This window comes from Diplotaxodon limnothrissa, linkage group LG17, assembly GCF_057381915.1.
Source record: "Diplotaxodon limnothrissa isolate DT_005_m linkage group LG17, D_limnothrissa_male_GT1.1, whole genome shotgun sequence".
Classification (NCBI taxonomy): domain Eukaryota; kingdom Metazoa; phylum Chordata; class Actinopteri; order Cichliformes; family Cichlidae; genus Diplotaxodon; species Diplotaxodon limnothrissa.
Genome location: NC_140612.1, coordinates 32,689,469 through 32,717,165, shown reverse-complemented (window position 1 = coordinate 32,717,165; position 27,697 = coordinate 32,689,469). Strand labels below are relative to the sequence as shown.

The 27,697-nt window shown below is 39.7% G+C and overlaps 1 protein-coding gene across 2 annotated transcripts; it reads left to right on the top strand.

Moving 5' to 3' along the window:
* The first annotated feature begins 1,791 nt into the window (after window positions 1-1,791).
* Window positions 1,792-26,973, top strand: LOC146615286 (actin nucleation-promoting factor WASL-like). Of its 2 annotated transcripts, XM_085375608.1 has the most exons (11): window positions 1,792-2,190; window positions 10,612-10,746; window positions 10,895-10,981; window positions 12,179-12,275; window positions 14,004-14,027; window positions 19,240-19,426; window positions 20,338-20,380; window positions 21,575-21,728; window positions 22,708-23,249; window positions 23,341-23,449; window positions 24,480-26,973. In XM_085375608.1, exons 1-11 carry the CDS (start codon window positions 2,086-2,088, stop codon window positions 24,539-24,541), a joined length of 1,545 nt encoding a protein of 514 aa, XP_085231734.1. In that variant the 5' UTR covers window positions 1,792-2,085; the 3' UTR covers window positions 24,542-26,973. The 2 variants fall into 2 exon arrangements, with proteins under 2 accessions (XP_085231734.1, XP_085231735.1); XM_085375609.1 differs by lacking the exon at window positions 14,004-14,027.
* The last annotated feature ends 724 nt before the right edge of the window (window positions 26,974-27,697 follow it).

The following is a 27,697-nucleotide window of genomic DNA, read 5'->3' as shown; positions in this document are numbered from 1 at the left end:
TAGCCTGCTTTATACATTCCAAAAGCAGTTTTGATGTGTGTTTGAGATCATTTTCCTGTTGGAATACCTAAGTGCATCCAAGTTTCAAACATCTAGCTGTAGATATGAAGGAGAAGTCCTCCTTCTTCTTTATTCCATCCACTTTGTGCAATGTATCAATATCACAATAACACACACCTTGTCATTGTAGCAAGTAGTTCCATATTTGTCTCATGTGACCATAAAACTTTACTCTAGAAAGCAGTTAGCTTGCCCATGTGGGCGCATGCAAATTTCAGTCAAGCTTGAAGATGTCAGTATTAGAGCAGCTTCTTTCTTGGTCTGCATGATGGGACGGTGTAAAACTGGCTTTACTGTGGATAGAGACGCTGGTGTTCCAGCCATTTCCATTTCATGGTTCTTGGGTTGTTCCTGAACTTCCTAACCAGTTTACTCTCATATGAGAGTTTGGGTCTCAAAAAGAAGTTGTAGAACAATCATGATCACTAATGAGAAGTTAATAGTCCTTGGTCTTGTCAAGCTAAAAGCCATTATAGAACCAGCACCAATTATTAAAAGATTAAAGTGAGCATACATATTTGGGCCTGTATATATAATTGTGACCCAGAGAAAATCAGTAATTAAAGCTGTACATTTATTCCACCCTGAAAAAAATTCAAAGAAATCATTAAAAGGTCAAAATGACCATGATATTCATGCCCACAATGAGTGTATGAAAACGTCTGACCACAACTACAGGTCTGTCGTGAATTGTTTAAGTAAATACATGATGTTCGCACAAGCGTCAGAAATGCAAAGTAGCGTCAGGGGTGCATTCCTGCATGACAGTGTAGTTCCCCCTTTTTTTATCCACTCGCTAGGACTGCCATACTGCAGACAGACCTGTTTATGAGCCTGGCTGAACACGAGTATAACAAATCCCCTTAGGTGCATTATTAAAATATGAACAAGTCATGCATGCTGTCAATGTTCAGAGCTAGTTACCGTGGTTTCAAACCGCCTGCTTATTGGGAGTGTGACTTCTTTTATTGTGCCATACTCTGCCATACATTAAGGGCCATATGGCAGTCACTTGGCATGGGATGAAGAGAGAGAACAGACTTTGAGTTTACAGCATATGTAAGCACAATTTGGGCATTACCCCTGAGGGTATATATAGTAACTGGAGCAGTCTTAATTTTACCCTGTGTTATTTATAGGTCATTTGTAGTGTGATGAAACCAGCGTGCATTGCCTTTAAAAAGTTTCCGTTCAAGGGGGGGGTCATCATCTCCCATTGGATGTTTAACATCATAAGGCCAGAATAACTGGATGCATTACTTCTCTGACTTCAAGAATTTAGAAACATACATTAGACGGAATGTATTTTTAAAAAATAAAAACCTATTTATCCTTATCAGTATCGGTTTAACGAGTAGGGTAAACCTTTGTATTAATTCTGAACTAAATAATTCCTCTGGTAAACAGCATTATGTCATTGTATTTGTGAAACTTGTACCTTGTTTCTTATCTCCTCCCATTCTGCACTCGCATTCCTGTCATGAAACCCAGGGGCGGACTGGACTAAACCATCTCTATGTAGACGGCTTGGACTTGTGATTTCATTAAATAGAATTTGATAACCGGGCTCTCACCAAAATGTGAATGATAAAAAAAATTGGATATGTATAAATAAACTTTTACCTGTTTGTTGTTCTAAAGTTTTCTTTTAGTGGTTATGCAGCACACAGTTGGGATACGTCTGCACCCCATTCCCGGATAGTGGACTAGTCTTAACACTGCCATGTTGGATGGAACTGGCGCTGGGCTCTCTGGCGGCCGGACTTCCCAGGAAAGTTTTTGCCGTTTTCCGTGTTCGCTCGGTTGCTCTAGTTTTGACCTTATTTTGTGGAGGAGGGGGACCTCGCAATACATTCCTGAGCGGCATATTTTTTTGTTTCTGCAGTCTTGCCGACCCCTGGGATAAAGTGAACCGGTGTGCGGGGTCGGAGCCAGGCCACGGATGACCGAGGGATTGTTTATGTATCTTTTTGGATCTCTTAACGAGTTAGAGTCCGTATATACTTTATAAACTGATCCTCAATAATGAGTGGACATCCGCCGCCACGGCGGCAAACAAATGTCGGCTCGACACTACTGACTTCGCAGGAAAATGAATGTCTTTTCAACCACCTCGGCAGGAAATGCATCGTAAGTTTTCCCATTAATTTGTTCTGTGATAGCGGGCTAAGAAAAAAAGGCTAATGCAGCTAACTTGCACCGTGTATCCCGTCCCGAGAAGGAAAATAAAGATTAGCTGTTAGGTGTAACAGTGCGTTTATGGCCTACAGTTTTTTGTTTTGATTTTAGGGTTTGTGTTGACTGAGAAACATTTGGGATTTCTAACTTGTAAGGTTTGTTTTGACAGTCCAGGCGGCCGGAGAGGGCAAGTAGGTGTAGCGATTGTGTCAAATGTCCCGTTTGCGACGGTGACATTTGGGAAACGACAAGTTTGATTTTACCCTCTGGCCTGAGCCGGTATGATTTTTATCTTGAAGGCTGGACACACCTGAAATCACTCAGGAAATCCTGAAATTCCGCTGTCATTAGCCTAACCGCATCGAGCCTAGCACTGGCAGAGTGCAGTTAATAGTCGGGGTATTGGAGCTGTTAAACCCATCAGCGGAAAACGGGGCAAAGGAATGATTTTTCTTTTTTTTGCACTGGCATTACATAACGTGGCTGAACCTAGGTTGTTTTCGGGAAGTGTGTCCCCCTAAAAGAATGTGCCGAGCAGGCTTGGCTGAGCTCTTGACAAAGCTGACGAGCCGAGAAGCCCTCTGGTAATGCAGGACTTGTCAGTCACAAAAAATCTGACGAGAATCTGTGGGAGTAGCCCGATGTACCGGTGGGACTGCAGTCAAGACCACTAGTGCAGTGTCACGACTCAATGTTGTAAAATAGCCTAATGTTACGTAACATGTTTAGCATTCAGCTGATTCATTTTTATGTCCTCATTAAGCACCATGTCTTGGAGCGACCCACATCCAGTAGATCATAGTGTTATCTCAAGTAACAGATATGCAGCTGCACCTTCACTTCTCCACAGCAATGTCTGCATGTCTTCTAAAAGTTGCATGTCTCATTCTATTGACATTATGATTCCTCATTTCTTTGTGGGCTGACACAACAGAATGGCCATCAGCTGACCATAAAAGAAACTGGGGGCTTAGATCAGTAGATATTTGCCTTCCAAAGAGTCTGTGGCTTACCACAGCCCACATTTAGTTAATGTTCGATAGTGTCACACCCATATTGCTATCTGTTAAATTAATCTATTAGACCACTTATCACACTCCAGAGTTGGGTAATCTTGGCAAAGAGTATTTAGTTTACTTCCTAATTAAGGTCAACAAAATTGTTGAAAATTAAGCGTATGACAGGTTATTTTGAGTTTCAGTTTTACTGTTTGATTTATACTTTTTTTTTGTATTGCTGTGGAGCAGTTTGGTCCCACTATGTTGCAAATGTTACACTGTGGTTTCATCATGAAAGAATGGCACACCTTCACCTGTTATTGATTACCGTTGCAGAGGAGGCTGGTTTTAAAGTCCAGGTTTTCCAGTTCAATAAAGTGGTCTGTTTTTGTGCGCTCTACGGGAGGCGAGGTCAACAACAGGGATATTAAATTCTCCACTGCCCTTTCTTAGTGACTTGCATGTAATCTGTTCCTGGGTTACTTCCTCATAGTAATCATTGTTTCCTGTAATTGTGCATAGTAAAGGTGTTGCGCTTGATTGACATACAACTGTGTCTTCCTCTTTGCTGCACTAAACCAACCATGCTGTTTGAGATGCTTGTGTGTGCGTATGCACACATGTTTGCTTTGGAAAGGCCATACTTCCTGTCCCATGACACAGTATATCAAGCCTGTATGAGGTCACACGGTTGGATGTCCCGCCTCCTCCTTAGACACAGGTTTCTAAGGTGTGCCTGACAACTATGTAACCAGTTTTAAACCCCAGTAACAGGCTTCATCTGGCTTTCTGGCAGTTGTGTCATACAGCATGTGACTGAGACGTGCACTGAGGAACATTCCTCACAGTCCTACGCTCTTGTGTGTTTCTACACGTCTTTTCATTGAAGAGTGAGTTTGGAAGAGACAAAGTGTGTGTGTGTGTGTGTTAGAGAGTCTCGGGGGAGAGGGAGGCTGGAAGAGACAGACATTGTGTGTGTCTCAATCTAATTAGAATATCCACCAAGTGATGTAGTGGCTGACCGAATGGTTGGCGCTCATGCAACACAATTGTTAATCAGAAAATGTAAAAACCACAATAACTGTTGTTTAACCTTTTTCAGCACCATCATCTTTCTAATCGAGACAGCTCTTACCTACCAGAGTTGCTGTATCTGTAACAGCCTTGTTTGTATACTATTCCTTGTTACAAACTAACAGACCTTTTTATATATAAAATATATCTAAAGCATGAAAGTTTCCCTCAGATTGTTTCCCTTATAACACCTTTTTAAAATATGAATTTACCTGCTTCTATGAACGTTTAAAATGTAATATATGCCATAGAGCTGGGCGATAGAACGATATGTATTGCGAAATAACTTTTTCTCGATAGAAAAATTAATCTACTGCGATAGACCTCACCGCTCTTGTCCTCTTAAAAAAAGAACAGCCAATCCAAATTAAGTAGCGCAGAGCCGAACCAATCACAGCCGCAGCGTCACGTCACGTGACTTGTTACGTACAGCACAAGTGCCAAGCCGCACATGTGTATTTGTTTGGGAAGCAGCCAGCCGCCGTGCCGCCCGGGTAATGGAGGAAATGAGTGTGCCGACTAGAGAAAAGTCAACCGAGAGCATGACCGAAGGTTACCGAAGAGAAAACAGATGATGGTTCCGATGCCGGAGAGATTGTCGAAAGGAAGAGCCATAGAAGTTCCGTAGTGTGAAGGTATTTCGGCTATTTCAAATCTGACAAAAAACAGAGTAGCGCGCACTGTAAATTGTGCCGAAAGCAAGTCTGGAAATACAATAAAGCGGTGCATGCTCAATCTCTGACTGGAAGCGCTAATTCGTCATTCGGCTTTTGTCAGACTAAAGTAACTGTTAAAACTGTTTGAAAAGCTAAGCTATACAACAAGGAGAGATTGAGAATTTCCTTTTAGTTCTCAGTTTATTTGATATTGACAAAAGTTAGTCAATTTTGTCTGATCTTGTGGGGCGATCATGGCTCAAGAGTTGGGAGTTCGCCTTGTAAACGGAAGGTTGCCGGTTCGAGCCCCGGCTTGGACAGTCTCGGTCGTTGTGTCCTTGGGCAAGACACTTCACCTGTTGCCTACTGGTGGTGGTCAGAGGGCCTGGTGGCGCCAGTGTCCGGCAGCCTCGCCTCTGTCAGTGCGCCCCAGGGTGGCTGTGGCTACAATGTAGCTTGCCATCACCAGTGTGTGAATGTGTGTGTGAATGGGTGGATGACTGGATATGTAAAGAGCTTTGGGGTCCTTAGGGACTAGTAAAGCGCTATATAAATACAGGCCATTTACCATTTTTGATCTTCTGTAAAACAAACTAAGATTTATTTTTAGAATTAATATTTTGTTTCTAAGTGGAATTGAAAATTTAGTAGTCTTTTTTGTTTGTTCTATTTTGAAACTTAAACGCTTTAGCGGCTGCCTTTTGTGTAGTTTGCAATATTTGCCTTTATCTGAAAAAGTCTCATGTTCCTTAAGTACATCTACCCTGTTGAATTTATTATGGGAAATAAATATTTAAATCAAAACAAGCTGCTGATTATTTCACATTTTACTTGTGAGCAACGGCACATTTAAATCTTACAAATATAGTTATTTGGCTTATATCGTGATAGATATCGTTATCGCCTGAAATGAAAAAAACATATCGTGATATGAAAAAATCTTATATCGCCCAGCTGTAATATGCCATAGGGCTGGACGATATATTGAGTTTTGTTTTTTTTAAAAATCGATATTTTTATACGAGATATAAGATGTGACAATATCCTTTATATCGATATAGTCTGTTCTCTTATAATTATAGTTGTGGAGCCACAAGTTTGCCTCTCTTTCGTCCACTTTTGTCTTTACGCAACCTTACTCGGCCTCACCTCTTTCCTTCACTAAACACAACTCCCCCTCCTCCCCCATCGCTTCACCTGCAGGCAGAGACAAGATGGACATGGCAAATCTCCGTTAACGAGTTACTGCGCATCGCCCCATGCGTGGGGCTGGACAGCGTCAACGTGTTAACGAGCTAACCACGCTAACAAGCTAACCACGCTAACAAGCTAACCACGCTAACGCCATGCAGCCCATGCCGTTAGCGTGGTTAGCTCTATATTAACATGCTGTATGTTAATAAAAGTGCCTGTGTGACATCTGGGACGCAGCTTTGACTAAGAACTCTCTTTTTGTTCTTACTTTATGGCTTTAAAAAAATATCGAGATATATATCATATATCGCCATCCAGCTAAAAAACATCGAGATATGAATTTTGGGTCATATCGCCCAGCCCTAATATGCCATATGTGTTAAGTGGGTTAATCTTGCAAAATAAGAATGGAAGTGGTGCACATACATATGGATTATCAACTGTAGAAATCCCTGATTTAAAACTGTGAAACCACCTGAAGCATAACCTTGTGTATTAAACACATTTCATCCTCCAAAATCATGCATTGAGAAAAAGAGACACCTACAGGTTCACGCACAGTGGTCTCACTCATTAGTTTTACTCATTGGTATTCCTTGTGCTGTTTTACCATCAGCAACACTGACTTGGCAAAAGGTGGAAGGCGTCCAATTCACGCTGTGTGTGTGTGTGTGCGCGTGCATGTGCACATGCACAGACTGCTTGATCAGCAGTCCTGTCCTACAGGAAGTCCCGTGGTCGGCCTCCTCTGGTGATTTGTGCTGGAGAAGGGGAACGTGACTCCTTTTTCACTCCACCTTTCCCCTTTTGTGATTTTTTTTTTTCTTCTTTCCTTCTTTCCTTCTTTTTAGTCTCACTTTACGTCTTATGTCATCTGTTTCTTTCCCTTTTCCTTGGCTGTCTTTTGTATTTCTTGTATTCTTCCTACTCCCCGTTAAACATAGCGTTGAATGTCCAGAGTTTAACAGATAAACATGAGCCTAGTGGTCTGAGGTGTGGACACAGGCCTCTCCATGTTGATTTTTTTTTTTGTTTGTTTGGGGTTTTTTGTACTTTACCTTCATATCTTTACCAGCTGGAAGAAGATCTAGTAATGACAATAATGAAAAAGCTTTAACAAAATAATTACAGGAGCAGATTCTCAGTGTTGTTGCTTCCTGCTGTTTTTTAGAAGTCTTTCTGTTGTTTTTATTAGTCTACATTAGTACAGACTCACACAGCAGCAGAATCAATTTGTAGTAGTTGTACATGTGTTACACACATGGCACAAAAACAAAGTAATTATTACTCCACACTTTTGAGGGCGGATCAGTCTAAAAGGAATACGCTGCATTTACTTTCGACAGGTGACCTGTCATACAGTTACAGTTGATACACTGTTGGTATCTTACTAATATGGATAGTTTGTGACATGGTCTCTCTAATTATCACTATAGCTGACTACCAAATTCTGAAACATTACACATGCTTTCTCTTTTCCTGTTGATTCATCTCAGCGGTGGTCTGATTTTTCTATTAAATTTCTGTTAAATTTTTGCATTTGATTCCTGCAATCACCAAGGGTGGAAGTGCTCTTTAACCATAAATTGCTTCCTGAGGAATTGAAAATAGAAAGAAAAATTGTAATGTGTTACTAATACAGATAGTGAACTATGTTACTTGATCTTTTACTTGTTGTCATTACTTGCTTATACTAGCTTTCGTTTCTTCCTTTTAATCGACCCCATGTTTATAGTTATATTGCATTAGATTGTGTGCTGCCTGGGCAATTGCATGGTGAGGTCAGTACACATGTAGAAACTAAGTGTTTGAGGATAAGTGCATAAGAGAGAAGAAGAGGGAATTAATTCACTAGAGAATGGTTTGGTGTGTAGGGTCCTTTTGGCCGGGGTTTAATGACGCCATACTCAGAGCCCCACTTCCTGCAGCCTTTGGCCCTGTCAGGAGCAATCAGCGCTCTATGGGAGGATGAATCCATAGAGCCTCAAACCTTGGATACCACACAGGCCCTGTTACTGTGAAAATGCATTACAAAACAGAATTTAAATGATTCTTTCAATCCTGGCTATTTCTGATCAAAATCTAAACCACCAAGAGTTGTAGTGTTAAGAAATGTAATGATTACATAAATGCAGATAAAAATATCTTTTGCAGACGAGCTGAAAAAAAAACTGCCTGTTTTCTGTTGTCTCATTTAATGCTGTGTTTTAGTCATGCAGTTAGTGTGGCTATCATGGCCACTTCAGGAATGGGCTGATGCAGCTTTTTCCAGTTTGAACAATACAGACTTCTAAGCTAAGCTAGAGGTATCCAGTTAGAGAGGAGCTTTAATTTAATAAGCTGTCTTCTTCACTCTGAGTAAGAAACTTTGAATCATCTTTTATGTGTAATTTTTTTTTAAGTTAAACTGTATCAAATGAATGCAATCAGCAATACAAATGTACTAAATTGGCATTCATCACTAAAACAATAAATTACAACAGGCTCAAAACAAGTGCTATGATAAATTAAGAATTTATTTACCTAATTTAATGTTGCATCTCATAATTTACACTTTGCTCATTTCAGCTAAGATTGAGTCATACTACAATACTGCATACTGCTGTGATACGGTTGCAACTGAGTGTAACAAAAGCCTTACCTTTCCCTGCTGTTAGTCTATTAGTTGAGCTAATGGGAGACAGGTGAAGGGAAATGATGTCAATCATATTGACATCACATTATCTTGCCATGATAGTACAGTAAATGTTTGCTGACAAGTATTTCTTGGTGCATGACAAAATTAAGAAAAGAAGCATAAAAAGAGATTTCAGTAAGAAGTAAGACAAAAGTAGTACAAACTCATTCTCATACTAAAGTGGGGTTTCCAACAGATTTTGAAAGTGTCTAAGAGTGACCAGAGTGAGAGTGAATAAGCAAGAAAGAGAGGCTCCAACACAAATTGCACTTAAGTTGATGCTTTATTGTAATGTTGAGTTGTCTCTCCCGCTATTGACCCAGTCACTGCTCCCGATCTGTGACATGAGAAAGACAGACCAATATAGAATTGAATTGAATAGATTGTCAGATATCTGTATTTTTTTTTTTTTTTTTTTAAACCAGGATGGGATCAGTATCAGATCCTAATAGGAGATCAGTTTGTCCCAGTATCGCAGCAGTTCCTCTGAAAGGCCAGGACTGCCATTTGTTTAGCTAAACTCAGCTTGTAGGAAGAGTGTGGAGTCACTGACTGGAAGCATTTTTCTTGCAGAGATATCAGAATTGGCATTATGAGGGCAATAAACAATGCTCAATGGTACCCTGTGTTTTATTTTAGCAGTTAAACCCAGCACAGTGGGCTTTTTTTTTCATATGCAGAAGAAAATTTATCTGCATTTTGACTGCAAAATCAAACTTTTAGTTTCAGTTCAATGGTAGAAGGAAGTGGAAGCTAATGAGGTGTCCATCCAGATATTCCAAGAATCATCATGATGACGTCTGCTGTACTGCAAAGACGAGCCTTGTGGTGTGGTTGTTACCAGTTTCAGTATTACATGTAGAATAGGATTTTTTCTGATGATACTGATCTTGTACTGTGACTGACTTTTGAGGATCTGTCCAAAAAAAAAAAGAAAGAAGATATGGACAAAACCACAAAAGCCAGAAAAATACCCCCCTCCCAAAAAATCCCCACAACAAATGTTTGTATATTAGAAAAGGGTGATTTACTTGCCCTGTTTTGGGTTTTTTTTGTTTGTTTTTTAACAAAACCTCTCATTCCCACTAAATTACAAAGAATAATCTAAGGGCTCCTCCGTATGTTGTCTTAATACCTCCAGTACATCCTGGAACTCACTTTAGATGAGGCATTTCCTGTCGTGATGGTATTGCTTTCATGTATGTGTTAATGGCTGTGAACGTGGACCCCCTCAGTGTTAGAAACTCCCTGCAGCAACCTGTAAAAACTGCAGGTGTCTAACCCTGCCTTATGATCATGTCTCTGTGTGCACTACAGGTGTGTTTTTAGTGTGTTTGCACATAATATGATGCCTTTTTGTCTTAAACAAATGTTGGCTTCTTTGCCTTTTTCTATGCCTTTTATTGGGCGTGTATATGGGTTATGCGTAAATATAACTGGAATTTCTTTGGAATATTTAAATTAAGGTGGTGCTGAAATGCATGCAATATTCATAATACATAATTGGAGTAATTATGCATCGAGTCTATATTGTACATGTCATTAAAAACTAGTGAAACTATCAGGGTTTTTTGTTGTTGTTTTTTTTACTTATTTTAAGGCAAGTGGGGTATTTCTGTTCTCTATCTGTATTTCATTTCTAATATTGCTTTATTCCTTTAGGATCCAGCTTGTAAATCTCTGGCACATGGCTGTATAAAACATGCTTTGTATAGAACATTAACACAGATATTTGCGATTCTCACTCTCCTCCTCCCTCTGTCCTTTTTTCCAGACATTGTCTTCAGGTGTGGTCCAGGTATTCACAGCAGATAGGAGCTCCAGCTGGAACAAGAAATGCTGCGGGGTGGCCTGTTTGGTTAAAGACAACCCCCAACGATCCTACTTCATCAGGGTCTTTGACATCAGGGTAGGTATATGGGAAGCAAGGGGCAATTCTGTGTGTAAAAGATGGCTTCTTATTGAGTTATCGTGATAATAAATTTCAGCTTTCTACTTGCCTTATTAGTTGTTTGTTTATTTATTTTGTATTCAGCCGTGCTTCTGTTTCTCCACAGGATGGGAAGGTGATGTATGAACAGGAGCTGTACAACAACTTTAGCATTAGTGGCCCCAAACCATACTTCATCACATTTGCTGGAGATGTAAGTTTTTTCCCTCAGCAGTTACATTTGTCTTTTTACTTATCTTTCTCAACCTCAGGTTAGTTGATAATATTTAGACCCCTGCTTTAAATTTCTTTTGTGTTAACTGTTAGTGTTGCTGAAAAATATTCTCTTGAAAGAAAGTCAGCATTTAGATTGTTCTGCAGTGTGTGACCAAGAAAGAATATCGATAAGGTTTTAGCGATACCTAGAGTAGGAGGGTGGCTCAAGACTTTAACACAGTAATGTACTAATGTGGGTTTTTGGTTTTTAGTTTGTTTTTGGGGGGGATTGTTCAGCTGTGTGTGGCTCTGTTTTTGTGTACTGCTGAGTAAACATTACACCCATGCAGTCTCACATTTTAATGGAATTAGTAGGTACAAGTTGTACTTTCTGTAGCCAGTATGTGGCATTGAAAACCATAAGCCTATGTTTTGGTTCCTTATTTTTTGTTCAAATGTTCCTGAAAGCATGTCTACATCAGTTAAAGTTTACCACAAAGCATATTTCCTTCATCATAATCTTCATTCAGTCCAGAAATTCTGATGGAAACCTGCCATGGAAAGCATGTGTGACCAAACTTCCAGGTGTGCTTACCAAAAGGCACCACCATTAAAGTTACGGAACTAGAAATTTGAGCTTTGTGTCACTTCTAAAGCTTTTCATGTCACAAGACATCTTTATTTAAAGAGAATACAAACTGTTAGCACGGTGGATTAGACTTGAGCTGACCGTAAGCTTTACGGCACTGTTGTTCAGTTGCAGTATACGCATAATGGAAGTGTATTTGGAAACCCATAGATCAGCGGTCCCCAACCCCCGTGCCTCGGACCGGTAGCGGTCCGTGAGTCATTTGGTACCGGACGCGAGAGTTGAGGCTCAGGTGTGGTTTTCAGGGTTTTTATCGGTTTTTCAGCGTTATTTTGTTATCGTTTTTATCGTTAACTCGGTTTTCCTGGGTCTTTTCACGTGTGTTATGAATAAATCTTCCTTTTTTCAGTACCGGTACTAGTTTTTGTTGTATTTTTCCGAGACACCTTAAAGGCCGGTCCGTGAAAATATTGTCGGGGCATAAACCGGTCCGTGGCGCAAAAAAGGTTGGGGACTGCTGCCAGAGACTATCCATAGATATACAGAAGTACCAAAATTCTATTCATAACAGTTTTTTAATTTCTTTTCTGTTTTGTGTGTTCACAGACATGCCAAGTGGGTCTGAACTTTTCCAATGAAGATGAGTGCAAGCGTTTCCGGAACACTGCGGGAGAGCTAATGGGGAGAAAACTGAGGAAAACCGGTACCCACTTATTGCTATCACTGCTTCACCTTAGGTCCTAACTACTGATCTAACTTGCTGGGGGGAGAGAAAAATGACATGATTAGCAAAGTTTTGTCTTATGCTCAACAATCTGGTTTGTCTGATTATATTTCAAGCCAAATCATCACCATTCATCATTAAGTGGGAGCACAAGATCAAATACATTTCTAAACTTGTCATTTTTGAAACTGTTGGATGACAGAACTGGGCAAAAAAAGGTCTAAATTTCAATACATAAGCAATCTTAATCAGAGGTAGTCAATTAATGGAAGATGTGCCTTGGGGCCACATTTAGCTGTTCCTTATGTTTTTAATTTTTTCCTTTGTCTTTTTTTGCCTGGGTCTGTCTGCTGTTATCATCTGCTCTTCTCCTCATCTTATAAAGTTTTCAGAGCTGTTGGTAACACGTTCAGTGAGAGTACGATCCGAATACTGCCCTACTGTGACGTAGTCTTATTTAAAAAAAAACAAAACAAAAAAAAAAAAAAACAGATCTTCAGAGTCATCTTAACAGAAACCTCATAAAGTTGGTGCTGCCAAAAAACTTTCAAACATGTTAACAGAAATTGAAAGCTTTTAGGGGTTTTCCCCACGTACTTCCAAATGGTTCTTCCAAATGTTTCTTTTGACACAAATACCATCACATGACTTTTCAACCAAAACAAATGCATCATAATACTGCACCCAGGCTTTTGGGGAAGAAATATGCTGACTGTCCCAAGGGGGGCACTGCAGTTTCAGAATGAAATGTGCAGAACCAATCAATGATTCCTGCTTCATCTCTCAGGAGTAGAGCATTTCCAGTGCTTTCTTGTAATTTACTGAACATGGCGATTGGTTTGAGAAACCAGTTTTTAAATATTGCACCCCTAAACTATTGTGTCAGTATTTACAGTAACACTTGAATAGCTCCAGATTAAAACAAAACAGGGTCAGGCAGTTTTTCCTTCAGTTCATTTCTTCATGCACCAACAACTCTAAAACTCTCCACCTAAAGACAAAGTCATCCACACAGACTCTCATACTGAACATGAAACTGAAGAGATTCTTATCCACAGCCATCCAGATGCCTTCTCAGACTTGGCACTCAGTTCTTAACTTTGATTATCTTGTGCTTGATTAAAACCGAGCCGTCTCCACTCTGCTTGTTCTGCGGGTCATTTCCTGACCTTTGAATCGATCGTTCTCTTTCATATTTCCCCCTCAGCCCGCTGCATTCGGTGCTTAATCGTATCAACAAGGCTTCCTCTTTTTGATCTTCCACCTCAGGAAAACTCAAGCCATTAGAGTGTGTGTGTGTGTGTGTGTGTGTGTGTGTCCCATGTTAATTAACAACCTTTGAACTTCTAGAAACTAAATGTATTATTGTTAATATGAGATGCAACATCTCTTGTAAAGCCCTCTTGAGTTGTTGATAGTTTAAGTGTGGACTCTAGCTGGTGTGCGTGCGTGCGTGTGTGTGTGTGTAAGAATGTGTGATTTACTCCTTCTAAACACACTAACTGAACTCTGCTTGGCAATTTATTTTTTTCTGAATAACCCTCCATTCAGTGCAATACACGCACAATCCCGCCGAAACCTACAAATCGGCTCTCTTCTCTTTTTAACGTCTGTACTCTGACGCGCTCACACTCATCCGCTTCACATTAACACAGCCCACTACTTAGCACAGGAGTGTAATGACTTAATTTGTCTGTGTGTTCACAGAGAAGAGACGCGACCCTGCAAATGGTATGTTTTCCACTGTTTCTTTCTGAAATGATCAGAAAAGAAGTGTAAAGCCAGAGTCAGACTTGTGTCTGATGGTGTTGGCAAACATTTGTGACACTCTGCTCACTGTGTCATACTGGCAGGGTTTCTGCGTAGCTCATGGTTTCAACGATAGTTCATTTCTTCTTATACTGTGGAGGAAACTACATAGCTACATTGCAGTTTAACTGATAATGCCTACATGAAATGTAAAATGCTAACTACATATGCAAACTACATACACCTGTATAGTTTATTAAGACATAAGCTGTGGGATATGTCACATAGAAAGACTTAAGCATAGCATCTGTCTATTTTACTGAAATTCATGCTGACAAGAAATGCAAAAAGAGGTGACTTGGTCTGAAACAGACAAGGAAAACGTCAGGCCTACAGACTGATTGGCAACCCTCTGGCAATTGGTGGTTGCTTGGGAAAAATGTGTATTCTCTTACCAGTTGATGAGTGGCTACTGGAAGTTGCCAGTAGTCACAAGGTGAAAACTGATCACTTTGCGACCGATGTCACACAGCAACCACTCAGGGGATATACTGGGGTTTTTTCCCTAGCAACCAGAGGTTGCCGGAAGGTTGTCAACTGGTCTCTGGGCCTATGTGACTGAGGTCTAAGCTATCAGCTGGAATGACCTGCCAGTTGACAAGTCATAGGGCAAAACTTTCAACAAGCTTCCCCCTTTCCTGATCTATGGCTTCTAACCATAGTTGGGCGATATCTGGTTTTAGTTTGGTTTAAGTGTCTTTAATTAGCCCAGCTCATAGCTGGGAACCAGATTTCACTTGGTACCAATTCTGTTGTGATAAAAAGAGGTGAAGAGGAATGTGTGACACTATGGATTCATACTTTGCTACGTTAGTTCTCAAACACTTGTGACAATGAGGGAGAGTTGCTTACTTCCCACACAAAAACAATAAACCTTTATCATGCACTGGTTACCCAAACAGATGACCTTCCTAAAAGGGGATGTACAGAAGCGCAAGACTACAGTTAACTTAATGAAAATGGCACAGAAAAAACTAAACAAACCTGAAAACTAAAAACTTGAAATGTCACTAGAATTTTATCAAAAGTCCCAACAAGCACAAATTCCAGAAACCCAAAGCTCCTCTACGAAACCCCTAAGTTCCTTGAAACACATTTGTAATCCTTAATACTTACTTTTAAGATTGAGTGGCTGTATTATGACAGTGATAATAATATACAGTCAAAACAGCCAGTATGCATCCTGAGAACATTTTGCCAGCATAGAGCTGTTCCCCTTTGTGAAATACAAAGTAAATAGAGAAGCTGCTTATAGCTGGAAAGACTAGTTGTGAAACAGCTCCAGGAGCAGCTCAAGAAGAAGTGATGTGTTTGACATGAATCATCTCAAGGTTTTTGATGTTGCCTGTTTTGTTTTTTTGGGATGTCTTTTTTTTCTCTCATAAACAATGGTTGTCTGCTATTTGTTTTGATTTGGGGGTGTTTTTGTTTGTTTTTTGTTTTGTTTTTTAATGAATAATAAATGATTTACTGTATAAACAGTACACAACACATTGCAGGGTGTTATCAAAAACACAGCAAAGAAACTACATGCTCTGTTTCCTATTATTTGTCTTACTCCTTTTAAATTAGCTTTAAACCGCCTGAGAAACATCAACATTTTGTGAGGCGATTCAAGGAAGTTTCATAAATATTTTCTTTGAATGACGGCTTGAGAACTTCTAAGAAATGTCTGATTTGGTATTTTTAATCCTGGTCGGTGTTGGAATGTAGAGCAAAACCATAACATGACACGACATTGCCCCGTAGTGGAGTCATGCCCTCGGTGTAGCGTCATTCTGCCGCTTAGTATGGTCTGAGTAAACAGATGGAATACATTTGTGGATGTGCAGACGCTTGTGTTCTGGACATGTGTCACAAGACACACAGCCTAGTTTGAGACAGCAGTGATGAAGTAGTTTTAGACTGGAAGATTTGGCCCATATATTTGTTTGTGTGCCAGCATAAAGAGGTATTAACTTAGACAAGTATTTGGCTGATGCTTAGATTGGGGGTAGGTTAATGGAATTGGGCATGATGGTATTCTGATTGTATACATAAACATCATGTAAATCAGCTCAGGATTCATATTTTGGACTTTGAGTTGGTATTCATATGCAGCTTTTTCAAGGTCAGAGTTGGAAATGACAATTCAAAAACTGGTTTCTAAAGGCAACTTGTTCTATATACCTGTGCCCAGTAAAGCAGCCACCTATCCACCTATCCAAATCCCATTTCTATCTTGGATTTGCCGTGCATGGTCTCTTTTTGTGGAAAGGTACTTTTTGCATAAGTAAGTTAGTCAATTTCCAAAGGAAATCCCTTTGGAATTTCCTCTCCATTCCTAACTGTCTTTCTCTCCTTTCCCATCAAATCACAAATCAAATCAAATCACTTTTTATTGTCACATCACTGCATCATCACTCTGTTACTGTCATCTCTAGTCTGGTTTTTACTGTCCTCTCCACTACTCCTGCTGCCTGGTTGAGCACTTGCCTGCTCATCAATTATCCTCATCTGCCCTCCCTCTCTCTTCATTTAATCAGTCTGTTTTCTCTCTCATGTTTTTATCTATCGCCCTGCCCTTCTCCCTCTTTCTTTCTCTCCACTGATTCATCATGTTTTAGAAACCCCAGAGATTATTGTGGGATTATGACATGGATGGGTTTTAATGGTTACGTAAAACAGAGGCACAAAATCCAGAATAACTTGCTGGGATTAGATATGTTTTGCAGGAAAAGGGAGGAGGTAGTGGACAGACTGGTGGTGAAATGATCACAGCCAGCCAATCCGGGCATTACAATCTTGACAGTAGGGAGTCGAAGGGGATGAATAAGCTTTAGCCGCTGGCTGGCAAAGTTTTGGCTCTTTCCCCCTTTCCAAATGCATTGTTGGATGTTAGCTTTTTCAGCTGAGGAAGGAACCATATAATCATCATCAGATGCAGGAAATCTATTCAGTAAATGAAGACTCGGATCCATCACATCTTCTTGTATCGTTTTGGAAGCAGAAACATCCTTCTGAACTGGATTCACATCTGACACAACGCAACAAGTGGATAGTCTTTGATTGATAGCTCAGACGTATTGTTCACCAGACATTTCTGCACCTCCTTTTTTTTTTTTTCTTTTCTAAATTGAGAAAGAAGACCTGAGATCTTTTTGCTGCCTTTAAATCCGACCTCGTTCCCGCCTTATCTTTCATGCCAAGCCAACAACTACGATGATGTTCTGCACCACCTTTCTTTCTGCTCCTTCTGAGGAACTTAATTGTGAAGCTTCTGGAAGAGGAGCAACTATGGGAGGTGGAGGGCTGAGCCCAGGTAGCTGCCTGTCTTCCTTACATTGCCTGGTTCTCCCCCAGGATGAACTGTACCCATCTCTTTCTGACCCCACTGCTCGACTTTCCATCTGCTCTGAAGACCGAGCTTGCAACTTGGTGGACAAAGTGCTTGTAGACATCAGTGTGACCACCTGCAATGCAAGAAGCAGCAGGTGTATTTGGGATAACCTGAGAAGGCGACGCAGTCGGTCTGCATCGCCTTCACCCAGCAAAACGCCCAACAGTCCTTGTAGCAAGCGTGTCGGAGGTATGTCTTTCATTTGAGGTGCCAATTGAAAGTTGTACAATTCTATTGTAAAGGCTGGAGTTGCTTCGCACGATGGGATCAGAGATGCTCACTGCTGGGCTAGGAACAGTGATTGTAGGTTTCTTTGGTTGAGGATCCTTTAAAGGAGAGGCGATGTCTAAGGAACCCCTGAAAAGGTTAGCTATTAACAGTCCAGGCTACACAGCAGCAAGTGTGTTTTATTGCAGCCTAAGAGCAGTGAGTGATTTGATGACATGATGTGTCATCAAATCAGAGAAAGTGTGTTGTCCCTACTTTAACCTGGGAGAGTAATGGAAACAGTTTTTTGCAGCTTTCAGTTACACAGCACAATATTAGCATTAATCGGTAAATGTTTTTACACGCCTTAGCTTTGGGTTCCCAAATCCCCATTCTGAGAACCACTGTGGTTGAGACAGTAGTAGTGCTTGCTTGTTGTGTGACTGCTGGTTTGCAGATAAAATTACCATGTGACTTATTGACTATATTGGTAATCTTGCATTGCCTGTGTCCATTCTCCTTCATTTTAATAGCTGGAAAACAAAAAACAAATGAACTTGTTCATTACTTTAGTATGTAAACAGACATTTTTCGTTGTTTGTGGTCAAATAAAGTCTGCTCTCTGTTCTGTGTATGCCTTCTCCTCTTGGACCTCCCTGGTTATGTAATCCATAATAAGAGCAAATCTATTAACTGTCTAGACCAAGGATGGCAAACTCATTTTACCTCACAGGTCAAACACAGGCTACTTTAATCTTATGTTGGCGGAAGCAGTGAAACTCCTATTTCTGTGAGTGTACAGAGAATTAGCCACACATTTAATCAATGAGATGTCTTACTGTATTAAAAAAAGAACAGTATGTCTCAGTTTTTTAATTATTTCAGTGTTGTATGAATTGCTATTAGGGATGTCTTTATTAGCAGGAAAAGGTGTAACACTTGTGAAAATACAGTTAAAAGTCTAGAATTTATGTGCTCCTTCACATTTTCCAAAGTCATCCAGTGGGCCAGATTGGGGTCTTCCCCAGGCCTATTCTGGCCCCCGGGCCTTGTGTTTGAGACCCATTGTCTAGACAATTGATGAGGACCAAAACTGAAGAGAACAAGGTTTTGAACACGTTTTAGACAAAAATGTACAAAGTCTTTAGTCTTAATGATGTTTAGCTTCATCTCTCTGTCTTAACTAATGTGATTATTTAGTTTAAATACCCCAGGGAAGTATGAAAAATGCTATTATTTATCATATACTGAATATTCTGACATTGTTTTCTCACCAACAGATTTAAATAACATGTGCAGATCTCCACACAGTCTGTAATAGTCATTAAAGGATGATTTAAGCACATAAAGTAAAAGCACAAACTCTATTTCTATATAGAGCCAGGGTCACAGGTCATGTTTTATGGCTTGTTAAACACTTTTATGGCATTTTAATCTGAAGACAGTTCGTGCATTAGGCGTTTAAAGACACTTCTTTAGATGTAGGAGGAAAATCCTTTGTTGTTTTATATGAGCTGTAACTTTAGTACTGTCTTCTTCATTTTCCAGGACCCGCATTGCCCATGGCGACTGTCGATATCAAAAACCCAGAGATCAACAGCGTTCAGCGTTATCACAACAATTCTCAGATGAACAACATTGTGCACTCTTCCTTTCCTAAGAGGGAGAAAAAAGTCAAAGGGGGGAAGAAGAAGAGGTTGACAAAGGCAGACATTGGCACACCGAGCAACTTCCAGTGAGTGAGCCCAGGGTTGTTTGTTTAAGGTCAGAGGTAAACGCTGACCTTTGGTCTCCTTGGTAAACTGTTTTCCCTGGACTTTGTGCTTTTTTCCAGTATTGTATTTTTTTGTAGGTCGTGTTTTTACCACTTACCATGAATTTCATATAAATTGAATGCCATACTTTTCCTACACAAATGCCTGGAGTTCACATAAGTGCAACAAATTGGACTGTCATGCATAAATTAAATCAGAGCAGCGCTGCAGAGTTTGACAGCACTAGGTGGCGCTACAGCAGCACAAAAAGCTTAAAAAGTCAGCTGTAATCCTGGTTCCCGCTTTGACAATTTGCTCTTTACAAAGCCTAATAATCCCACGTCACAGCCAGCATGAACTGCTGCACTATTACTCCATTTCCAAAATTTTAATAGCCATTAGTCAATCACCCATTTACCCTTATAAATAATACATTTAGTTAATTATGCAGCACTTGGAGAAATTACACATGTTGTATTTTATAATGTGGTTTTTAAGACACAGCAGGAATAATTAAATGAATTTTAAGCAGCGCTAACGTTGAAGGTAGTCCTCTGAGAAAGTCAAAAGTAGCATTTAAAGCTATGCTATGAGTTTCAGATGTCTTAAAATTTGATATAAAAGTTTGACACATTTGCACTGATGAACTTCTGCATCTGAAGAAGAGGTGAGGGGGTGGCAGCACTAATCCATTTAGTGCCATCCTACAGAATAAATAAACACATATCTTTGCTTTTACCTGACAAACACAGATTGGCTTTGCAGTTAATAGCTAATGGATCTTTGTCTGCTTTTTATTTGAATATAGGAAACATCATGTACTGTCTATGTATTCTGCCCCCTTCCTGAACACATCATGTCTCACATGCTCTCTCTTCTCCTTTTCTCACAGGCACATTGGACATGTAGGATGGGATCCAAACACAGGCTTTGATGTAAGCAGCATCCACAGAACCTAACACTAATATGTACATGTTTGTTGTGCGTGTCTGCACATGTCAGCTATGTGACCTCTAGACATTTGTGTGTAGCTCATCCATATGTCAAGTAGGCATCCCTCTTCTTGACAGATAGTTTAAATTTTAATACTGGCTCCCAAATATTAATCTGAGCTGTGTGGCTGAGCCATCCGGAGTGTTACACAAGGAGATTTTTTTTATTTATTCATTTTTTTTGGTGATGTAGGGAATCAACCCACATCTGCATAATCCATGGACTCGTTCCCAAAAAGCTTCATCAGTAACTCTGTTGGACTCTGGATGATAGCTCTGAGATTATACAGGTCAAAGAGACTTGGTCTCCCTGTAAATGAAAAAATGAATTTCAGATGATTTTGGTTTCATAAGTTAATGCTTTCAAGGAGATTTTTTTTTTTTTTTTTTTTTTTTTTAAATGAGTGACGTCAGTCAAACAAAACCTGCTCACCTCTTAAATCCTCAGGCTTTTAAAACCTAGGCACAAATTGGAGGATTCATAAAAGGGTAAGGGATATATTTTATAATCTGTTCTTCAGGTACTTTTAGTAAAGTCAAAGTAAAGAACTTCCCCTTAAACAGAAGGTCTTTTTTTTTTTTTTTTAATAGTCTGCTTGAATCAATTTGTCAAACCTGTCATATTATTAGAAAGCCAGATTAAATGTCATATTGAGGTCTTCATCTCTTGCAACTTGATCTCGACTTGCAACAGAGCATTTTCTGCTTCCAGAGTCCACTCCTGTAACAAGTCCTACACAGACCTTTGGTAGCTCAGAACTGAAACCACCAGGTGGCACCATAACGGCTGATATTCTGGCCTTTTCTCGAGCCCACTCTTATTTCAGCTTTTTATTTAGAAATGTCTCCCCAAAACAACATGACATTGACAGAAAGTTACTCCTCACATTCAGCTTTTGATTTGGCTCAGAGTGCATCTCCTAAAACTTCAAAATATTCTTTGATATTTTCTTGAAAATATTTCCTTATAATCTTATTTCCGTGAACGATAAAGGTATTTTTCTAGTTGATGTTTGTCTGAAATTCCTGTTTGTACATTTGCAGCTGCACATATTCTGATTATCTGTGGGATAACCTGAACCTAAAGTGTAGGTGCAGAGGCTAAATGTCATGTTTAAATCTCTGTTTATTCTTCAGCTGAATAACTTGGACCCAGAGCTGAAAAACCTGTTTGATATGTGTGGCATTTCTGAGGCTCAGCTAAAGGATAAAGAGACCTCTAAGGTCATCTATGATTTCATCGAGAAGAACGGAGGTGTAGATGCTGTCAAAGATGAGCTGCGGAAACAAGGTACGGCCACAGAAACGAATATGTAGCCCGGGTTTTCATATCTTGATATAAGAAATAGGAATTTAACTATACTGTTAAATTTGATGTATGTGCGTGTTTGTGCAGGACACTCACCCTCTGAAAATGTGTTTAATGGGTTGATTGTCTTTAATTGACAATCTAACTAGTGTGGTGGTTTTATCCCCAGGTCCGCCCAGGTGGAGTGGTAGGTTTCTATGCATGACCTGCTGTGACTGTGCATGTAGAGTCAAACTATGAATCCGAGCTGTTTCAGGTCTTCAGTCTTTTTAGTAAGATGTTTGCTGTTTTGCACCTGATTGTTCTCGAGTTGGATGTGCTGTCGACTCTCTGGAGACATACCAGCTGTTTGTCACGTTAGACAGGTTTCCTTTGTTTCACGGAAACATTGTCCTGCAATGACACTACTTTAAATACTTTGTTTCTATCTAACCTCTCACATGAACTTCAGCCACACTTGTAAATGTTTGGCCCGTCATGTTTTAAACACTTTGCACGTGAATTTACGTTTGTTTAACCAGGCTTTAGTCGTCAGTGAAGCAGAGCCAAACTAGCTTTTTGAGCTTTGGAAAGCATGTTTTTAAATGGTGTTCACATACTTGGAATGGGGATACGAAGTCCAATTTGGGAGTATTAACATCTTTCTTTGAAAGTTTGTGGACATTTTTTTTTCTCAATACAGATTTTGTGAACAAAAAAACCCCACCAGTTATTTGCAAGAAGGCTGCTCCTTCACTCAACTCTGTAATTGCATGGCTTTGCGCAAGAGGACCTGACGAGCACTTCTTGACTGAGATTCCTTAAAATCTTTAGGAATTGTCCAGATTTTCCTCTGCCCTTCATTAAAATTATATGTAGAGAATAAAAAGGAAAAATAACCTGTAGGGGATACAGTGTGAACTACAAATGGTTCAATCACAAGTTTCTGCTTTAACCTTTTTCTTCTCCTCCTTTTCTTCAGCACCTCCACCTCCACCTCCATCCAGAGGCGGCCCTCCTCCCCCACCCCCACATCACGGCTCCGCCCCTCCCCCACCACCACCTCCCGCACGGGGACGAGGTGCACCTCCACCTCCTCCCCCCTCCAGAGCTCCCGTCTCTGCACCCCCGCCTCCCCCTCCATCACGGCCAGGCATATCTGCTCCACCGCCGCCTCCTCCCAGCCGCGGCCCACTCCCGCCACCCCCTCCACCGGTCCACGCATCCCTTCCCGTTGCACCTCCCCCACCACCCCCGCCTCCCCCCTCATCCGGCGCTGGCGCACCACCTCCTCCTCCTCCCCCGCCACCTCCTCCTGGCCCTCCACCCCCAGCTCCTCCACTCGCCACAGAAGCTAACGGAGGGGACAGCAGCCTGCCGACATCTGGAAACAAGTCGGCGCTGCTGAGTCAGATCAGAGAAGGAACCCAGCTTAAAAAGGTGGAGCAGAAAGAGAGGCCAGCATCCAACGTGGGCAGAGACGCGCTTCTGGACCAAATCCGACAAGGAATCCAACTTAAAACTGTGAGTATTCATCCATCCCACACGGCATCTCTCCATCCGCTGTGCTTTCTTTGCGTGCTTTAACCACCACGTTTATGTATTGTCTTTACAGAGGGACGATAATAATGACTCAGCACCTGCCTCACCAGCCCCATCATCAGGCATTGTTGGGGCCCTCATGGAGGTGATGGAGAAAAGGAAAAGGGCTATTCACTCTTCAGGTACTTTCAAATATATCAGTCTTTATCACCTACTCAGCTATCGCTACAACATATATCTGTAGTTAAAACTAGGACTATCTTTGTTTCCTGTTGACTACCAATTTTTACCTCTCAGCCAGAAAAGGCCGATGGGGTATGACCCCGGCATTTGTGAATGCGATGACTGAAAAAAACCTGTCTGACTGACTATGAGGCAGTGTAGGATTTTCAAACTGATACCTTAGATGCATCTACTAAAAATCTCAGATGAGTTTCTATCTCAGTGGCCTTGACCTGAAGGTCAGAGGTCAAGTTTTCCACCCGTATTGAACATGATTTTATTAGTAAAGCATTTAAATTCAAGCTTACCTGACACACTGTTAGCAGCCTATAATAAGTACTGATGTAAATCACCCTGCAAAAAAGGAATGGAAGTGATCTTTATCAGTTAATTTCATTGGCTGTTTTACATGGAACAAGGTAGGGCAGCCTTGAGTCTCTTAGTGTTTTTCCACTTTTAGTTGGCATTCACACAAATTCAGCTCCATATATCGAAAACGGTTTCACATGAAGTCAATGCAAAGTAATGAAACTTTCTTAAGCTATTCTTGTGCTACGCAGTCATCGGACAGTTTTATAAACTGAAATACAACAAGGGAAAAAAAAGCTTGTCGTCGATCTCGGAGCGTTTTCCCTGAAGAGGCTTGTCAGCACCACCAAGTTTACACCAACTGCAGTCATTTGAACGTCATTTACTCTAAATCTGATGACATTTAAAGAATACAATGGAATAGAGTAGCCCTTTATTGTCATTGTACACGTACAACCAAATTGTGGAACAACTTCCTCATCAGTCGAACATCCTCATGATTTTTTGTTTTTCACTTTCTCATTTAAAAACAAAACAAAACATGAAAGTCACCCTCAGAGAATTTTGAACAACAGTATAATTCATCATACATAGCCTCTGTGTAAATATTGCTGTTTTATTGCCTGCATTAAGCACTTTTCATCTCTTTCAGCCTAGATAACATGATTTTTCTTTCTACAGATGAGGATGATGATGATGAAGATGATGAAGACTTTGAGGAGGAGGATGAGTGGGATGACTAGTGTTTGTTTGTTTGTTTTTTTTCTTTTTCTCCCCTTCCCAAACCCCCCATTCCTCAATTCCCCAACCAAATGATCACAACACTAAAATTGTATTTGGAAAAAGAAATCGTTAATTTCAAAATTATTAATGTAAATGTTCTATTGATTTGCTGTATATTTTTTGTTGCCTTCATGCCTTTTTATTAATCTGTGCAATACCTCATTTAATCTGTAAATGTTTGTCATTGTCATCTTCGGTCGTCGGCCCTTCATCTTCTCCCTTTACGCCTTATTGGCTGGATCTGTCTCTTGATAGCAATATGTCTCATCTCTCATTTTAAGTGTCCCTTGCCCCCCCACATCACTCCCTCATCTGTCACTCAGGCATCTTTCATATCTGCTGCCTCCCATTGCACACGTTCCCAGTCGTCAGTTTAACGTGCAATTTTATATCAATTTGTCTTTCAAATTTCAGAGTTAAATGTAGTTTTGGGGTGGTAACTTACAAAACAGGTCGCCACAGATCTTTTGATTAGTCGTATCATCGTTGTTCATTAGGAGGGAAAAGAATTAACTATTTTCATACCCTACTGCTCTGTAGTTTATTTTTACGTATTCAAATGATCCTAGTTTAGCACTCATATTTTCTTAAAACAAAGAGGATTTTTGGAATATTTAGCTTCATTTGTTGTGGACTGTAAATTTTCTCCAGAGTTTGAGTCTTGTTATATTTTTGCACAGATTAAAAAGAGGAGACTCGCTGCATGAATACAGGACATTTTTCAGGTCTGCTTCATTATGGAAATTACATACGCTTTAGGTAATGAGACAGAAATACACCTGAACATGAAGCTTTTTTTATTTCATTTGTTTTTAAACACACAACACTACATAGAGTACATGAATGGAGGTAGCCCACAGTGTTATGGCAGGCTATCTGTTGTGATTTTTAGGGTTTTGGGGTGTTTTTTTTTTTTTTTTTTCTTTTTTTTTTTCCAACAACACTAAAGATTCAGCTGAATCTGTGTTCTGTTTTTTTACAATAGCAAGCAGAGTATTAATAAATGCCTGTTTGTTGAAATCAGGTCATTCATCATGTAAAACTTGTGGAATAAAGACATTTTAGTTTTCATACCTGATGCTTATCATGGGTCCATATGCAAAGTTACTGTGCAGAAACACCAGGGCTAACATCATGTACTTCCTGCTATAGGAAGAAATGCATTCATGGCATTCTTCTAACAAGTATCATTATTTTAGCTAACTGTAAATCATGAGGTGTAATATAGGAATTACTTCCATAAAGAACTCTGTGGTTAACAGTTCTCTACAAAGACTAAAGATTCAAGCTGTCATTTGATCTGAACTAAAAAAAGGAAAACGGTTATCAGCAAGTTTAACATTTTTTATTTAATGTTAAATAGGACAAAATACTTAAGTCACAACTAGTTAAAAATCTGCTTAATTGTTAGAGAACTGTAATTTCCACAGTTGTGCAAATTCCTTCTAACCCGTTTGTCTGTAAAGTGATATTGTATAACAACTTTTGCTAAACAGCAGTTGATAAGTTTTCCTTTAGTGCTTTCTGTCTGAAAGGTTCTGCAAGATATGGTTAAAATTATCCGTCAGCACAAACCATCTTTTCCTGAATGTGTGGAATAGCTTGCTTATTTCCTACAAATTTAGATCTTAATTACAAATCAAGTTAAAATTTCAAGTTGGGTCTGTCAAAATTTTGATTTAAATATATCTCAAAATTTCAAGGTTTTTTTTGTTTGTTTTTTTTGCATTGGCAGAAAATGGCTTTAGAAGCTAAACAAAATTATGACAGATAATGGAAAATAAAGAAGGCAAGTCACTTCTACTAGTGAGCAATGGTGACAAATGACAGGTATTGGTAAACCCTGTATTATAAAATTAGCTCTAACAGCAGCCATAAATGGAAAATGTTAACATTTATCATAAAGTAATATATTTTCTGTTATTGTTGGCAAACATTAACCATTAGCATATGTTTATAGCACACATTAAACCCTTGGCCTCAAAAATAGAAGTAACCTGACTTCCAACCTGTACATAATCAGTGAAGCATCATGAAGACTGATTGGTATGGTTTAGCTAACCATATGCTAGCTGCTTATGCCAGAACAATAAACGTGGCAGAGAAAACCGTGAACCGAACTAAGTAAGGGTGAGGAGTACCGCTCGCCAAGAAAGGGGGAAAAAATCTAAAACCTGTTGCTGTGTCATAAGTTGTCATGTTTAGTAATTAAACCTTAAAAAAGCATATTAGCATTCCAGTCTGGGTAATTTTGCTAATACGTTTCTGGATAATTAAAAAAAAAAAAAAAAAAAAGGCCAATACAACACTCGCAGTGCGTGAAGTTTCTTGAAAAATACTGTGATTGAAAACATTTAAAGCTTTTCAAACTATAATTCCTTTCCTTCTGTTTGCTGTTTAAGAAAACAAATATTTCCTTCAAATTATGTCTTTGAGAGACAAATTGCCACTTGCTTGATTTTCTAACTGACCTCTTTTTTTTTTTTTCTTTTTTTTTTTTTTTTTTTTCTTTTTTTTTTTGTCAAATACTAAGATACTTCTTGGGAGAAAAACTAGCCATGTTTTGCTGATGTTAGCTTCTGTAGGTAACTCGGTTAATAAGACGTTGTGAATGCCAAGTCTTACCAAAAAGGCTGGACGAATAATGACTCTTACAATGTACACTCCAATAAAAGGTTGATATATACGTATTTTGTTATTTGGACTCGTTGCTATGTTTGTTGTTTGTTTTAACCTTCACATCTTGTCACAATGGATGTCTCCTCCAATCTTTGCCTTTCGTACAAAACCACTGGTAAATCTTTTGTTGTAGGTCTCACAAGACATGGTAACATTCCTTTTCTATAATGAAGAGGTAAAACGAAAGGAGATCACAATCATGTCAGTCCAGCATGTAATGTGAGCAAGGAATGTAGGTCCCATCACCTACAGATCTGGAAACAGCTGGACAGAGGATTATCACAGCCTTTACTGACCCAGGTAGAATAAAGGGCAAAATATGGCTGCAGTCCTGACTGTGAATTTCAGCTGTTGATTCTTAAAATTAAAAAAAATAAGACTTTTTTTTTTTTTTTTTCCCCTTGTGATCAGAATGAGCTCATGTGAGGTAACAAGAT